This window comes from Diadema antillarum, unplaced genomic scaffold (assembly GCF_040938485.1).
Source record: "Diadema antillarum isolate AM-2024a unplaced genomic scaffold, OU_Dant_1.0 seq00001136_RagTag, whole genome shotgun sequence".
In the NCBI taxonomy this organism is placed as follows: Eukaryota; Metazoa; Echinodermata; class Echinoidea; order Diadematoida; family Diadematidae; genus Diadema; species Diadema antillarum.
This window is the reverse complement of record NW_027271948.1, coordinates 15,941-31,570: the sequence shown is the minus strand read 5'-3', so window position 1 is coordinate 31,570 and position 15,630 is coordinate 15,941. Positions and strand designations below refer to the sequence as shown.

The following is a 15,630-nucleotide window of genomic DNA, read 5'->3' as shown; positions in this document are numbered from 1 at the left end:
AGAGAAATATATCATTTTTTATATAAACAAACATGAATGTGAATACTTATGTGTGCGTTATCCGATGATGTACACATTCTACCTGTAAGTACTATATTAAAAAATATACGTTTTATCAGAGGATCTCTCATAAGATGATTGTGGAAAGACTAGTGGCCCACGATGTTGATATGTGAATATGACTGTATCATTCTATATAAATTGTTGTATGATATTAATGTTCTATACAGTGTAACATAGTTGATTGTTTTGCACCTGCAAATAATTTGACGTTCTACTATGTTGGACTTACTTGTATATATACAGTGGAGTTTGCTTGTACTTTGTACGCTTTAAGTGCAAATTTCATGCCATTTCAAGACATCTTTAGTGTTTAGTGAGTAGAGTCAAACGAGTTGAATAAAAAGGGAGAGATTTCATAAAACATCAGACCTGACGGAATTTAAACGTTTTATTAATTATGCTCACAAAACAGTGATATATGAGACAAAGTCGTATCGTTCACATGAAGTTATTATCATCTTGTAATAACCTTCCTAGAATGACATGTCAATAGAAAATTGGATGTAGCTGCTATTGTTATCGACCAATAATAAGTCTTCCACGACGCACGTATCTTTATGTAGTTACCATTGGGGGAGATGTGACTTGATAGCATCGTTACTTCGTTTTATAATCTGCATGTCTATAGTTGCATCCGAATTCTCTTTTCAGCAAAAGTTGTGAAATTCAAATTCCTTACTTCTTTTTGATAAGTCGTGTCCAAGTTTGATAAAACTTCTACCATTCCATTCGTTGGCCATGGTCATATTCAGTCATTTTGTTATAATTATGTGATACGTCATGATAGAATTGTGTACACTCATGCTAAGGTACAGTTAAACAATTTTATGTCATGATTATCGTGCCAACATTTGTTTTTCAATTTGTGTGTTTATAGATATTAGATGCATTAGTCATTGATTATTTTTGTATATTGCACATGTGTATATAATATGAAAAAAGGTGATCAGCAGTGAGAGTAATTGGTGCACATTCATAGTGAATCTTTGTTAATATGCAATATATCTACTCAATTGAATCAGCATTTTTATTTGTTATTGTGATTTTCTTTATGTGGTCGATTAAGAAGGCAAAGAATGGTCGTAAGCAAGTGACTACCTGACTGGTAGCTGTCTCAAGTCCCCTTCATCAGAGTCGTTGACGGACTACAAGCCTCTCTATTGTTTCGCAAAATGTACAAATATGATTTTATATCCCGACTCTTCTTGTATGGATCAAGTAGATATGTGTGTATTATTCGACAAAGTACGTATGAAATATCACATATTTCTTTGTACATTCTGTTGAACAAAAAGTGAAATAAAGTTTGAATGAATTAATGAACAAATGTAAAAAATGGCTGTGGGATGTTATAAAAATTTCAAAGTAACGAATATCCACATAATCATGATAGAGAAACTGTGAAGGCCTATATATCTAGTAAAGAAATGCCAGGTTTTACTAAATTTCCGAACACATCATATTATTTTCACATTGGTGGGAAAGCTTTCATCTTTCTTTTAACATTTGAGTGATGTAGTTCTAGAAAGCACACACTCGGTCATGTATACATGCCCTACAGCTATTTATCATAACTGTCAGTGGATATTTTTATTTAAAAAAAAATCCATGCAATGTTCTTGTCAGATCCATTGAATTAAAATTAGATTTTGACTTCATTTTCTTTTGCATTGTCTCGCGCAAATTTTTGTGGTGATATTACTCTTATGCATAATATACATAATATCTGAAATTATAAAACTTTGGTCAGTTGGTATTTATAACGTAACGTAATACATATAATCCTTATTGATGTGTGTGTGTGTGAGGGTGTGTGTGTGTGTGTGTGTGTGTGTGTGTGTGTGTGTTTGTTTATTCGTTTGATTATCAAAAAAATATAGGGGCAATTTCTTTGCTAAGCGGGTTATGGTACACAGGGGTAGGGTCGATGCGTTTAGGGAATGATGTTTCACGGGCGTGAATGGGGTTAGGTGGTTATATAATACTTATGGCGATAGAGTAATGATTTGTCAGGATGATTAATGAGCAGTATGGTTTGTTTGTCTGTTTGTTTGTTTGTCTGTTTTTGGTTAATGCAGCAAGCATACATAAGTGATTATTTTGTTTAGTATAACAAAATCTGGTATTGGGGTAGGGTGATAGATAACAACAAAAAATAAATTTCGTTCGCTTCATCAAATTATGGTTTATGAGATTCCAGTATACTATGGACAGGCTTCAGTGAAATGTATTATTGATTGTGCGTTTTGTGCAATTCGGCAGATATTGGCGAGTTTGATCAAGTCAGTCAAGATGAATTTTAGTATTATGATATTTTTATGCAGATTTTGTATCACTTTTGTTTGCTTTTGCATGATAAATTTCATTACATCCTTTGATTTAAAAAAAAAATGTGATTCAGCAGCACAAGTTGGGAGAATATAACTGCTCTGGTTTTCTCTATAATGAACTTCGTTTCATTGTGAACATGAAGGTGATATTCGTAATGAAGTTCAAATTATAAAAAAGTCATAAAAATGTGTGTCAGTGGGGGTGGTTGGGTGGGAATATTGGATAGGATTGTCTGCATGCTTGTAAAAGAATGGCGATATCAACACAAAACATCGGATAGATAATTGGTTTGACAGCAGCATAAGATTGATGTTTAACAAGAAAAGAGAGGGAAGCAATGTCAGTGACCCCTTATCTAGCATCGTTTGGTATATATATATATATATATATATATATATATATATATATATATATATATAAATCCAGACTAGCTCTACTCTCCAGGGACTCACTGGTTGTGTTACTCCCATGTCACTTTTAGAATTATATATATATATATATATATATATATATATATATATATATATATATATATATATATACATAAATTGTATATATCATTCTTGACAAAAATGAGAAGACCCTGTACTTAGGTGATATTATTTAGGCATACATTAATAAGTTACCACAGCAATTCCGTGGTCTACAGTAATTAAGATTGTCTTCGGGAGTGTGAATGACTCCCCCAACTAGTCCAAAGAACGTCGATAAAACTAAAGCCGCTGTGACCATAAAAATATGCTAGAATTAGAAGTCTTGTTTACACATTGATAAATTATTTTGAATTGAGAAATTATTAAACCTATCGCTTGACACCTATCGCTTTATTCTATCGTTGTCATTCGTGCGGTTGATATGTAAGACAATTATTGTATAACACAAACTGTGATTTTAGTCACGGTCTGAGGAAGTTGAGACTACACATAACTGAACTTCGTTCTTCTAGGGAGGTGAACTGACCTGGGAGAGAAGATAATCACGTAGAATGATTGCAAACTCTTTCAGACAGAAGAGTGTATTGTAATACAATTTATTCATGGATGCATCTTTCCCTACTTCTCAAGGATTCACTTATTAACTAATCGTCGCTATCCTAAGCCTCCGTCAAGCTGTGTGGGTAATTATTGTTAACAAGGGCAACTTTTGTGAACAAAACATGCTTAGAATTTGAATTCTATTGTTGATTGTGCCTCTATAGGCTGTACTTTGTACCTTGCACAATGGTAGGGTCCGTGCTTGCATATACACACACCAAAGAGGCACAATATCATAACACATAATGGCAGCTATATAGAAATATCCTATCTATATAATTATGGAAGCTATAAACGCCAACGAAAGACGCGATCATTCCTAGCCTTCTCGAACCTGCTTCTTGAGAGGGGGAATATAAAATCTCGTCTTCTTGGCTTTAATTCTCAGTTCCTCGAAAAGGAGCGAGAGCTAGTTTTAATGTAGGCCTATCGTATATTCTCAACTGCTCAGGCCCGAGTAAGCAAGACTACGATGATAATTATGTATAATCAGTTCTGCTTTCTCCAAATGAAACAAAACCCCGTGTAACATATTCTACATGGCCAAAATGCTGAACCCTGTTTGACGCTGCACTTGGGACAGGTGACTATCACTGTCAGTCGTTTGAATGTAAGTAAACTTTGTGAATTAAATGAACTTATACATGATAATGATAGCATGCGTTAATAATTTATACAGGGTGTATCTGCGGTATCGTGAAAATGGAAATCGTCAGGTTTCGAGAACAGAAAATTAGTAATAGTAAGAAGAACAGCAAGAATATCAAGGAAGGGAACATGAAGGGGATCTTGTAAAGTGTATTCCAATTTTGTATGCACAACATAGAGTAAAAAAAAAAATCCCTAGCAACGCCAGAACGCTTGTATATAATAGTGTATAGTCAGTGGGTTAATTGACGTTTTGATACTGTAGCACTGTGTTAAAGAAACATAATCAGGACCTACGCACGTGTCTGCACTGCATGAAGAGCACTTGCCGTGCTTGCAGGGGCTGGGATGGGGGACAATAGCCTGTTGAAACTGAATTTGTATACGAGGCTTCTGTTTCCTCTCTATTTGATTCCAGTACTTCCTGTCCTTTTTGCTGTTGTGTTTTGGAGCTGCCACCTTTTCCTACTCACTTTCAATTGTTTCTTTCTGTGCAACATAGAGGTGTACTTTAATAGTCACAGTGCACATTGTACTTTCAAAACTGCTATATGCAAACATAGTTTACGTGTGTATACAGTATAAATTATATGACATTTCTACAGTTTGAAAGTTGGGTTGTGATAGCTCCATAGATAACGGCAACGCGTAGCAGAAGAGTGTTCTTGGACATTAGGATGGAAGGGAAACACCTTGTATTATCTATGTGGTTATAATCTCCCTCTTTCTCAGAGAAAACTTTGGGACAGTTCATCGACATGAACGGCAGCCCGTTTTCTGACGGGATCAAACAGATCCGCAACAAGGTCCAAAGAAAGATCGATGATTCTGCCGAGGCTCTGAATAAGCTCAGCCAAGAAATCTGGTCTAACCCGGAACTAGCCTACCAGGAGACCCACGCCCACAAAGTCCTGACAAACTTCTTGGAGCAGGAAGGTTTTGAGGTACAGCTAGTGGGATCTATTTACCCAGTAGATCTCTGAAAGAATACGGTGCTTTACATTTGCATCATGTATTGTAACTGTATAGGAGAATGTAGTAGATGGATGTATTTTGAATCTGCAACTATGGTGCTTTACACTAACCTTGTATCATGTATTGTAACTGTGAGAGAATGTAGTAGATGGATATATTTTGATTCTGCGACTTGTGAATAGATAGACTGTTGAACATACTGTTATGCAACATAATGTTTCTCTTCGGTTACAATGGTTTTTCCCTCTCTTTGAAAGTCTTTTTAAAGGCAAGTCTTTTTTAAGAGAGAGAGAAAAGTATGCGTTGTCATATATATATATATATATATATATATATATATGTGTGTGTGTGTGTGTGTGTGTGTGTGTGTGTGTGTAAGTACATCGGACTACATAATATATATATATATATATATAATTTTCTCCACAAATCACCAAAAAGGAAGTAGAAACAATGGTCATATTATATACCTCGATCGTCATTGATTTGCGCTATGTTGCAGGTAGCAAGAGAATATCACCTGAAGACGGCTTTCAAGGCCACATTTGGAGGAAAGGCAGGCATCCATGTCTGTGTGATCTGTGAGTACGATGCTCTCCCTGAAGTCGGGCACGCCTGTGGACACAACCTCATTGCCGAGTGCGGCGTTGCCGTGGGGCTTGGGGTAAAGGCCGTCTTGGAGGAGCCAGAAAATGCATCAATCGGAAGGGTAATTTTCATTTTTTTTCCACCTGTGGTAAAGTTGTTACAATCTTTTCAAACAAATCTTATCCCACTATGAAAACCACAGTTATACAATTTTTTTCCAGTAAAAAAAAAAGTGTAGAATAAAATAAATACCGTGCCTTTGTGAATGATGTACGTGATTTACTTCAATAGATATTGAAAATTATAAGTCAACTGCTTATATAGTTTGTGTTTTTCCTTGATCCTGATGCCACGACCAATTTCATATCAGGAAAATAAAAATGTTCTCATAACTTACAAATCTATGCTTTCAAATTGTATCAAGGAACACAGTGTATATCTAATAGGCTCATGGGTTATTTCTCACCTGTCACCTGTTACAATTATTCAGAGTCATTATACCATAGCATTTAGTTGCGATTTTTTGTTTTAATCCAAAATTTCAGGCCCTTATTATGTGATATGACTAAATCATCACAATGAATCTAGAATGTGGAGTCTCTTCAACTTTCTCTATAAATCTTAATCTTCTCAATTCTAGTTGTTTTGAAATTATTTCAATCCTATACAATATCCACTCTTTGAGAAATATGCTTAGATTCTTGATATGACAGCTGATTTTCTTTTTCATACTTTATGATACCAAAATCAAAGAGGAGGTTGCTAAGAACATTATAAAGCCAAAGTCATTTACTCAACAAATCTCAATTACTCTTGTGAGCAGAATTAGATTCTGATTTTTCTGGTAACTGTCTTCTAAACTCCAATGAACAGGTTACAATTCTTGGCACACCAGCTGAGGAGAGTGGATGTGGCAAGATTGACCTCATTCAAGCCGGAGCCTTTGAAGATGTCGACATCGCTATGATGGCTCATCCATTTCAGACGAACATGCCCAGACCAATCTGTTTAAGCTGTGAACCGTAAGTTTTCCTCGCGTGCATATTAAAATATAATTTCCACCAAAAGATTTCATGTCCCGATTGGTGCTTACATCGGAATTGCATTTGCTTAACTTTAGAATAAATTATAAAATAATAAAATATCGTACATAAATGTAAATACAATTTATGAATTCAGGTGGGGTTTTCCAACATATTTTCCTATGATTATACCACATGAAGCGACAGCCATTGCCGCTGGCAATGAAATTGTAGATCAGCAGTGCTAAAGAAGTGTGTTTGTTTGTTTGTTTTTCCGGAAGTTAAGTCTCTGATATCTTTTTAAAGATTTTATCTAAAATTTCAAACTCTTCATACTTACAATGTGTACTGTGCATATTTCTAGATGCAATTAATGTCTTAGTTGATAGATTGATATACATTTGTACGTGTGTGTGTGTGTGTGTGTGTGTTTCTTTTGATGTTTGTTTTTTTTTTTTTATTCTCTTCCCATCAAGGATGAGCGTTCACTTCACCGGACGGGCAGCCCACGCAGCATCTGGACCCTGGATGGGTCTGAATGCCCTCGATGCTGCTGTCATGTTCTACAACAGTGTTTCTGTCATGAGACAACAATTCAAACCAGAATGGAGAGTGCATGGTGAGTGTCTTCAAGTGTCTCTCAAACTATAGGTGTGCTGTCTTTTTTTCCTCTTCCTCATCCCTTTTGATAGGTAAATCCAATATTTTCTTCGATCTTTATACTAACCAAGTCTTATTCTGTAACATCACGTCTGACTCAGTGATTGGTGCATGCTCCTTTTGGGTGTTGATTCTCAATGACTATCTTTCTTTGCTGATCCCACTTTCTGTAGCATTTGTTGTGGTGGGGTGCTGTTCGTTATTCCGAAGGTTAGTTATTCCGAAGGTTCGTTAATCCGAAACACCCAAATTCCCTATACCATAGAGGTTCGTTAATCTGAAAATGAAAAAGGGTTTGGTAATCCGAACATTTGTGGCCTTATTCCGAAGGTTCGTTAATCCGAAAATGAAATAGGGTTCACTATTCCGAAGGTTCGTTGATCCGAAATGATACAGGTTCCGTAAGGAATCTTCGGAATAACGAGCTTTGTTTCAATTTCGGATTAACGAACCTTCGGAATATCGAACCTTATTTCATTTTCGGATTAACGAACCTTCGGAATAACAAACCTCATCACATTTTCGGATTAACGAATCTTCGGAATAACGAATCTTCGGAATAACGAACCTTCGAACTAAAGAACCTTCGGAATAACGAACCTTCGTAATAACGAGCTGTGACCGTTGTGGTGTTATTCAGGACTATAACTGGTAGCTGATAAATTAACTTTGTGAATGGTCAAGAATGAAATGATTCTGTTGCCTGGCATGCCCAGTCTGTGTCTGTTTTATCATGTTGTTTGGTCATCAGTCAATACGATGACTGATTGAAGGTACAACAATATTTTTGTAGGCTTCTTCATGTAGTTGAAACTATTAATGGTTGTCTATTACATTTTCACTTATAATGCATATACTGTTACAATTTATGCTCTTAGCAGATTGGTAGCACTCGCACATCCATTGTATCAGTTCTGATCGAGATAATTATAGATTTTTGCTGACCTAACAGCTGGTTTTGAAAAAAAGGTCATCGGGTATCGTTTTATAATAGCATCCCAGAAATGGAAGCTATCTATTTACAGCGAGGAATTTACCTATCTTAACATCATAACATTAACCCTAACCAGGCCGGGCTTTTTGGGGTGTTCTGTGGCCGGGGAGGGGTTGATTCAAACCCCCCCCCCCCCCCCCCCCCCGAGATCTCGGCCGTCGATCGCGCAATGGCCATGAAATTTGGCACGTGCATTACCTGTGCCGTAATCTACCAAGCTATACAAAAAGAAATGGAAATTTTCGTCATAATAATTAATTATGCTAATATAGGCCTATGCATAAAATCATACATTTTGCTCTAAATCAGAAGTTAAAGCTCCTAGAATCCTAATTTTTGGTGAAAACATTCTTTGTAGCATTCCTAACAATGTAATGGAAGAAAATTTGGTATCAAAATCAATTCTTATGTATGTCATTGCTTTATGAATTTCTTATGTATTTCCATGTTTTTTCGACCTTTTGTTTTATCATTTTTTTCCGCAAAATTTGTGACAGAACCTATATCAAGCATAATTATGCTAAAATCAATTAGTTTCAGCCTATAAAAGTGAAAATAATCATATCTTTATGAACAAGAAGAGAAAACTCAATTTGCATAGACTTTACACACAAAATTACGTTTTTGAGCCATTACCGGTCTGACAGGCATGTATATAACGTTATACAGCGTCGTAGCGATACGCACGATTTTCGCGAAAATAGTGTCAAAAGATGCGCGAGACTTGAAAGTAAAAAGTCAGCGAACGGCGCGGTCAAAAAATTTCGCGCGGCGGAGTAGTTGCGAAAAATGTCGGGGGGGGGGGGTGATTCAACCCCCCCCCCGCCTTTTTAGGGTTAAAGTTGTTAAACTAGTGGTCTGAGATTTTCAAGATTATCAAGGACTGCCATCCAAACAAAAATATTTTACATAATAACTGTATGTAGAATCTAATTCATTTGTGACAATATAAAGACAATGGTTAGTTCATCAAATAAAATCCACAGAAAAGAGAATTTTCAGTGCTGATAACCGTTTTGTAAAAGGGCATACGCGTAAAAGTTAGAGAATCATAATTATGTTCCAGGAAGGAAACGATCGAAGAGTAACACCAAATTAACTGAAAAAAGGGGAACTAAATGGCGAAATGAAACAAATAATTTTCCTACACATTAATTTTTGTCCTGACTGTGAGGGTTACATCTGTTTCATTTGATTATCAATTTCTTCTCAATCAGGGACATTTATCAAAGCAGGGGATGTTGCTAGCATCATTCCTGAGGAGTCAGAGCTACAACTCTACTTTCGGACGGTTGACAAGGAAGACTCCCCCATTCTTAGAGAGAAGCTAACCCAATGTGCCAAGGGTGCTGCTATATCGACAGGATGCCAAGTAAGACTGTGATATAGGATACCAGGAAATATCACATGAATTATCATAGGGCTAATATTGGCAAATTCGAAGGTGACCTAGTGCGATGTTGACCTAACAAGTGCAAAATTTCCCCCTGCATTTCCATGAGATAAAACCATCCACACGCAGTAGTGTATCATTAATCATTATCTTAAGAAGGTATGAACCATGTAGTTACTTAGTACTTGTTCTCACATTTTAAGTAGACTTTGATCGTGCAATAATAAGTGGTACTTTGCACTGGAAGCAAGAGTTTTTAACACGTGTAATTGATGCCCTTTTGCGTCTTTTCTTTGACAAAGGAATCTTTGCCCTGCAAAGATTCAAATTCCACATAGAGTTACCTTGAATATCATTCAAGAATTTGTATCACATCTTTTCTTTGTGGGGGAAAAAAGGCCAAGACTGCATGGCATTGCCATAAAGTTTACTTATTAGATACATGTATTAGATATTCCGGGTTTTTTTTTTCATCATTTTTCATTGATCGATCCAAGGTCGAGTGTGACTTTGAAGGGGAGAGGAGCTACGCCAGCCTCCTAACCAACAACATCCTGGTCTCCCTCTACGAGCGACTGGCTGCAAGTCTCGACATCAGCTGTGTTCCCGGGGAGGTTACATTCTCCACAGACATGGGGGACGTGTCTCGTGTGGTGCCCAGTATTCACGTCCTCTATAACATCGGAACCAAAGAAGCCAACCACTCAAGAGCTTTCAATGAAGCAGCAGGTATAAATGTTTTTAGTCATAACATATCGGGGATTTTTTTTCTCAGCAAAAAACAAAAACAAAACACAAACAAACAAACAAACAAACAAACAAAAACAAACAATAAAAGCCAGAAAAGAATGTGCTTCTGGGACCTGTTTCATGCTGAAATTTGGTGAGTGCATGTCATGGTGATTGCAATTACCACAATAATAACTGAAATAATCATGCCTCATTATTTGTTGCTCAACAGATACCATAACTGCTACAATTATTGTAATTTGCCACACCTGCAAACAGGCCCCGGGCTGCATGAAAGAAAAAGGTGCTGATCATCGCTCTCTGTCTTGAAATTGGTGTCCAATGTATTTGTATCAACTGTCTCTTATATCCATATCACATTCCCTACTACTGCCACTGATATACTACTACTTGTAGTTTTCATGGCTGAGGTGTACATTCACTTCCTTGAGACAGTATCATATAATATTTATACAGTCTGGGTAATGACACAAGGGTTTCTATATAGCAACGTCATTGAAACTAAAGACTTACCTAGAAACGAAAAAGTGGCGAGCATGCTACTGATGGTATTTATAAACAATGTGATAATGTTGCTAGTTGCACAATACAAAAGGAAGATCAAGACAACTTCAAGATTCCTGAAATGAGCATAACCGTCATTGATCATCAGTATCTTTTGAATCACATATATCTCAGGTGCGCCAGAGGCACAGGCACCTACTCTCCAGCAGGCAAAGGCCCTGGCCCTCACAGCTCTGGAGTTGATGCAGCCCAACGGCAACACCATCGTGGAGAGAATCAAGAGGGAGTTCAACGATCACGTCGGAGAGAAGTGATAAGGATATTCAGTTCAACTACAGTTTAATGACAAGACAAAGTTTTCCTGGACCCCACCAGTCAGGATAGTTTCGATCCCCGTTTTATGAAGTATTTCACACTTTTCTCACTGGTATTGCTGAATGGTGTTGTATAGGAGTTAGATTGCAAAACCAGAAAATGTCATGAAGTCTTTGACATTTTAAAGTTAGTTCACCATCAGATAAAGAAAAAAAAAATCATTTTCAGTGCTATCTTACCTATATTTTAAAGCAAGGACATTTCTTGAAGTCATAGAATGTCATATGTTCTCATTATTTTCCTTGTTTCTTTCGCAGGTTTCATCGCAATTATAATACGTTGTGATATAAAAATGGTAACAAGTCTGGTCTGCGTCTGTCAAAATAACAAGTTTCCATTCACACTAGCTGTCTACTGTTCATTTCAGAGTTTGGGGTTTTGTTTCATAATACAGTTCAAAAGAATTGCCAACCTAATATCTGCAGCAGCCTATTAGCAACAATGAAGTCATTGCCTTGATAACTGCAATCAGGAAAGTAGTGCATATAAAATACAAGTCATTACAAATGTTTTGTGATTACTGACGTAACACAAAAATTAATCGTTATTATCATTGTTATTGTTATTATCATTACTACTACTACTACTACTGCTGCTGCTACTACTACTACTACTACTTCTACTACTAACCCTACTACTACTCGACTACTACTATCATTATTATTATCTAAAGACAAAAGTGAATGATCAATCAGCAGACATACAATCAAAACAAGCATAAGAAGGGTGTTAGTCCGGCTTTCCCCGATGTGTTCCCCTAAGTTGTCGGGTTGGAAAAAAACAACAATCAAAGTCACTATAGTCTATGGTCCTTGGGCCTTTCCAACCAATATACATAGAAACAATCAGATTAGGTACCGGGTAACAGATTTTGATATCAAGGCAGTTATATATCAATTGTGTCATCGGCTTGTTTGCTGAATGTGAAGAAGAGGTTGCGGTTGGAATAAGAAATGCGGCACAGCTTGATGAATTGCTTTAACACAGAATGTTATTAAATCTTTTCTACCTGACCCTGTCGGAAATACTGGTCATTATGCCACATGCAATGATGCTCTCAGGAATTCTATACTCAAGGCAAGAGTCTTTTGTTTGTTTGCTTCTTGTCGTTGTTGTTGTTGTTGTTTGCAAGATTTCGATTATCAATTTGACCAATTATACTCATATTTGTTAAAAGCGAAATATGATTCAGACAAGTAAACCTGCAAAGTTGCCGATGTATATTACTTTAGAATAATTGTAGACAGAGAGGCAAGAAATGAGAAAGCTACTGCGGTGTACTATATTCGGGCCTACCATGCCATTATGAACATACTGTAATGGCGAATACTGTTGTCAGAAAATAATTTTTCCTTTAGTCTCTGGTAAGATGTTTGATAGAAAGTTGTATTACAATCCTTATTATTCTCTGAAATGTTTGTGAAAATATACATACATACATACATTCATACATCGTGTTTTGATTTGATTTATTTCCGCATTCAACCAAATACAAATTGAATACAAAGTTCAAAAGCACAGAATGTTAATAGGTTGCTTTTATGCATCTGTCTCACATCTAACTTTTACTGTGGTAATGGCGACTTATACTTATCTACCATGGAGTTTAATTTTTTACGGTGTGCTTGAAGTGCAATTAATTTCCACGTCATTTTCAAGGAAGCTTTAGTAGAATCAAACAAGTGGACTAAAAAGGAACAGATTTCATAAAACATTACACCTCACACATGGGTAAGAAAGAGGCTTCATATTGATTATGCTCACAATACACAAACCAGTGATAACATGAGACAAAGTTGTATCCTTCACATGAAGTTATAATTAAAATAACCGTTTCATAAGGATGACATTCCGATGGGAAATTGAATGTAGAAGTAGACGCATTTTGCAGTGCTACATTATCATCCATCAAAAATAGGACTTCCGTGAAATTTTCAGGTAAGGTATACACCGACAGCGCCACGTTTTCAAAAGTGGAGGGGGGCACTTGTGGGATTCATGAGCTAACAAACAAACAAACCAAAAAAAAAAAGACACCACAAAAAACCACAGAAAAAAAAACCCCAAACAAACAATAAACAAACACACAAACAAAATAACAAAGGCCTTCAGCGCAACTTCCGGGTTTCTTCAGCTGACAAGCAAAAGAAAAAAAAAAACGGTCTTCAGCTCATCTTTCTCATTCCACTTCAGGGTGTTCAGGTCACTTAACTCTTTAAAGCCCAAGGGGGGGGGGGGGGCACATTGTGCCCCCTACCAGTTTTTCATTCGCTACTCCTTCGCCCTTAATTCAATTTTTACTAAATTTGGTGACTTTTCCTAAAATCTTATCCCAAACATTTTGATATATTATTTAGCTATATTTGATATTGCTGGTTGCCATGGCAACCATAAATTGACAACCATGTCAGTCAGAATTTGCGTATTTTTCTGTTCCAATTCCAATTAACAATATCATAAAGTATGAAATGGACGTTTCTTGGCTGAAATTTGCTGAAGAAGCAAAATGTGAAGTAAATAATGGTCCTGAAATGTTTTTCCTATCATTTCCTTTGTTTTTCTCTGAAAACGACATAAAAATAGATATAATAGAGATACTTGAAAATAACAGTATTTTCCAAAGACTGCCGTTCTATTTTTGTCATTTTGATTCTTTCACCCAAGTTATATCTCTATAAAATATCATTTGTTTATCACATTATCAATCTGCAAACTTAAAATTCCAATATTATGGGAATGATAACTATGCATGTACCTAACTCAAACAATACATCACAGGTCTCATAATGTATTTCTTTATTTTGTTATGAACAGCGCCCCCTTGTGGTGACCTTGAGAAATTTCAACCATAACAAATAATGAGCTTTGATTTGCACATTATTTTTGGCAAATATGAAAAATATTGGTCTATGACAAGAACATATATATACTGGGGATAAAGAAATTATACAGAAAATCATGTTTTTAGCATATTTCCTATGTATTTCTTTATAAATTATTTTATTAAAATAGCGCCCTCTATGGGTGACCTTGAAAAATTTCAAGTATTTTGTCATGTAGAGTATGAGTTGCTCTAACCATGGGCCAAATATGGACGATGAAACATCAAACAATAACAAAGTTATAGGCCTATAGGGGGCACAATGTGCCCTCGGGGTCCCACCCCCCCCCCCCCGGGCCTGGGAAGGGTCAAAATAGCTTGGGCTTTATAGGGTTAAGGTGCTCAAAGGTTTCACCCCCCCCCCCCCCCCCGTTCCGTCGGCCATGTAAGCACAGACCATTGGAAGAGTTATGAGTTGATGATAGCATTGCAGGGCTGCCAAACTCTCACTCATTCAGAGTGAGACTCACTCATTTTGGTCCTTTCTCACTCTAAAACTTAATTTAGACTCCTAAATTATAGCATTGGCCTATGGGAGTCTCACTCTCTACTAGTTTCCAATGTTGGCAGCCCTGTCATTGCCTCATCTAATCAGCAGGATTGGTTGCATCAGCACTGTTCAGTAAAAACATGTGAAACTATCAAATCCCATTCTTTTTTCAAAAGTCATGTCCAAGTTTCATGAAACTTCTATACCTTATATTTGTCGGATTTTGGCCTGTCTTTTAATCTTAATCACGTGCAATGGTGCATTTACATCATTATGCTAAGGTACCATTAGACTAATATCAATGTGCCAAGTTTGTTTTTCAGTGTTCAGTGTACTCGTATATGAAAGACATTAAGCAGAGATTAAAAACTCGGTATCGCCTTTAATGCAGGGCCGGCGCAGCCGTGGGGCCGTGGGGGCTCGGGCCCCCACACTTTTTGTGCACCATACAAAGGAATACATAAGGTGCCATCACTTTGGGCCCCCACATGCACTGTTTTCAACCCGGAAGTACGTAAGTGGCACAAGAATAGAAATAGATATATTGAAGTATGGCGGCGGTAAGGTTATGAGTTTTCTCTGAAGACCTTTTTTTTTTTTTTTTTTTTTTTTTAGTAATACACGGAAATGGGAGGGGAGAGAATGAGCTGAGGACCTTTTTTTTTTTTTTTTTTTGCTTGTCAGCTGAAGAAACCCGGAAGAGGACAGGGAGAGATGAGGTGAGGACTTTTTCTTTCTTTCTTTTTTTTTTTTTTTTTTTTGCTTGTTTTAGCTCATGAAACCCGGAAGTGGGCCCCCACACTTTTGAAAACACTGCGCCGGCCCTGTAATGTGTCATATTGTAAAATTACTGGGTAGGCCCTAATCAACAATGCCTGTGAGCAGTGGCGCAAATAAAGCAAATAAAGCAAAAAAACAAACA

At 36.7% G+C, this 15,630-nt stretch overlaps 1 protein-coding gene across 1 annotated transcript; it reads left to right on the top strand.

Annotated features, from left to right (window-relative positions):
• Window positions 1-4,834: 4,834 nt before the first annotated feature.
• LOC139744084 (xaa-Arg dipeptidase-like) lies at window positions 4,835-11,276 on the top strand. The gene is made up of 7 exons (XM_071654542.1): window positions 4,835-5,020; window positions 5,554-5,760; window positions 6,513-6,661; window positions 7,138-7,280; window positions 9,533-9,687; window positions 10,206-10,437; window positions 11,137-11,276. The coding sequence occupies exons 1-7, from the start codon at window positions 4,835-4,837 to the stop codon at window positions 11,274-11,276; spliced, it is 1,212 nt and encodes a 403-aa protein (XP_071510643.1).
• Window positions 11,277-15,630: the final 4,354 nt, after the last annotated feature.

Bases quoted from the DNA above. Each gene is read 5' to 3' on its own strand.
- LOC139744084 (XM_071654542.1), top strand. From the start codon at position 4,835: ATGAACGGCAGCCCGTTTTCTGACGGGATCAAACAGATCCGCAACAAG. The intron at 9,688-10,205 runs GTAAGACTGTGA...GATCGATCCAAG, and splicing joins CTATATCGACAGGATGCCAA to GTCGAGTGTGACTTTGAAGG. The intron at 10,438-11,136 runs GTATAAATGTTT...CATATATCTCAG, and splicing joins AGCTTTCAATGAAGCAGCAG to GTGCGCCAGAGGCACAGGCA.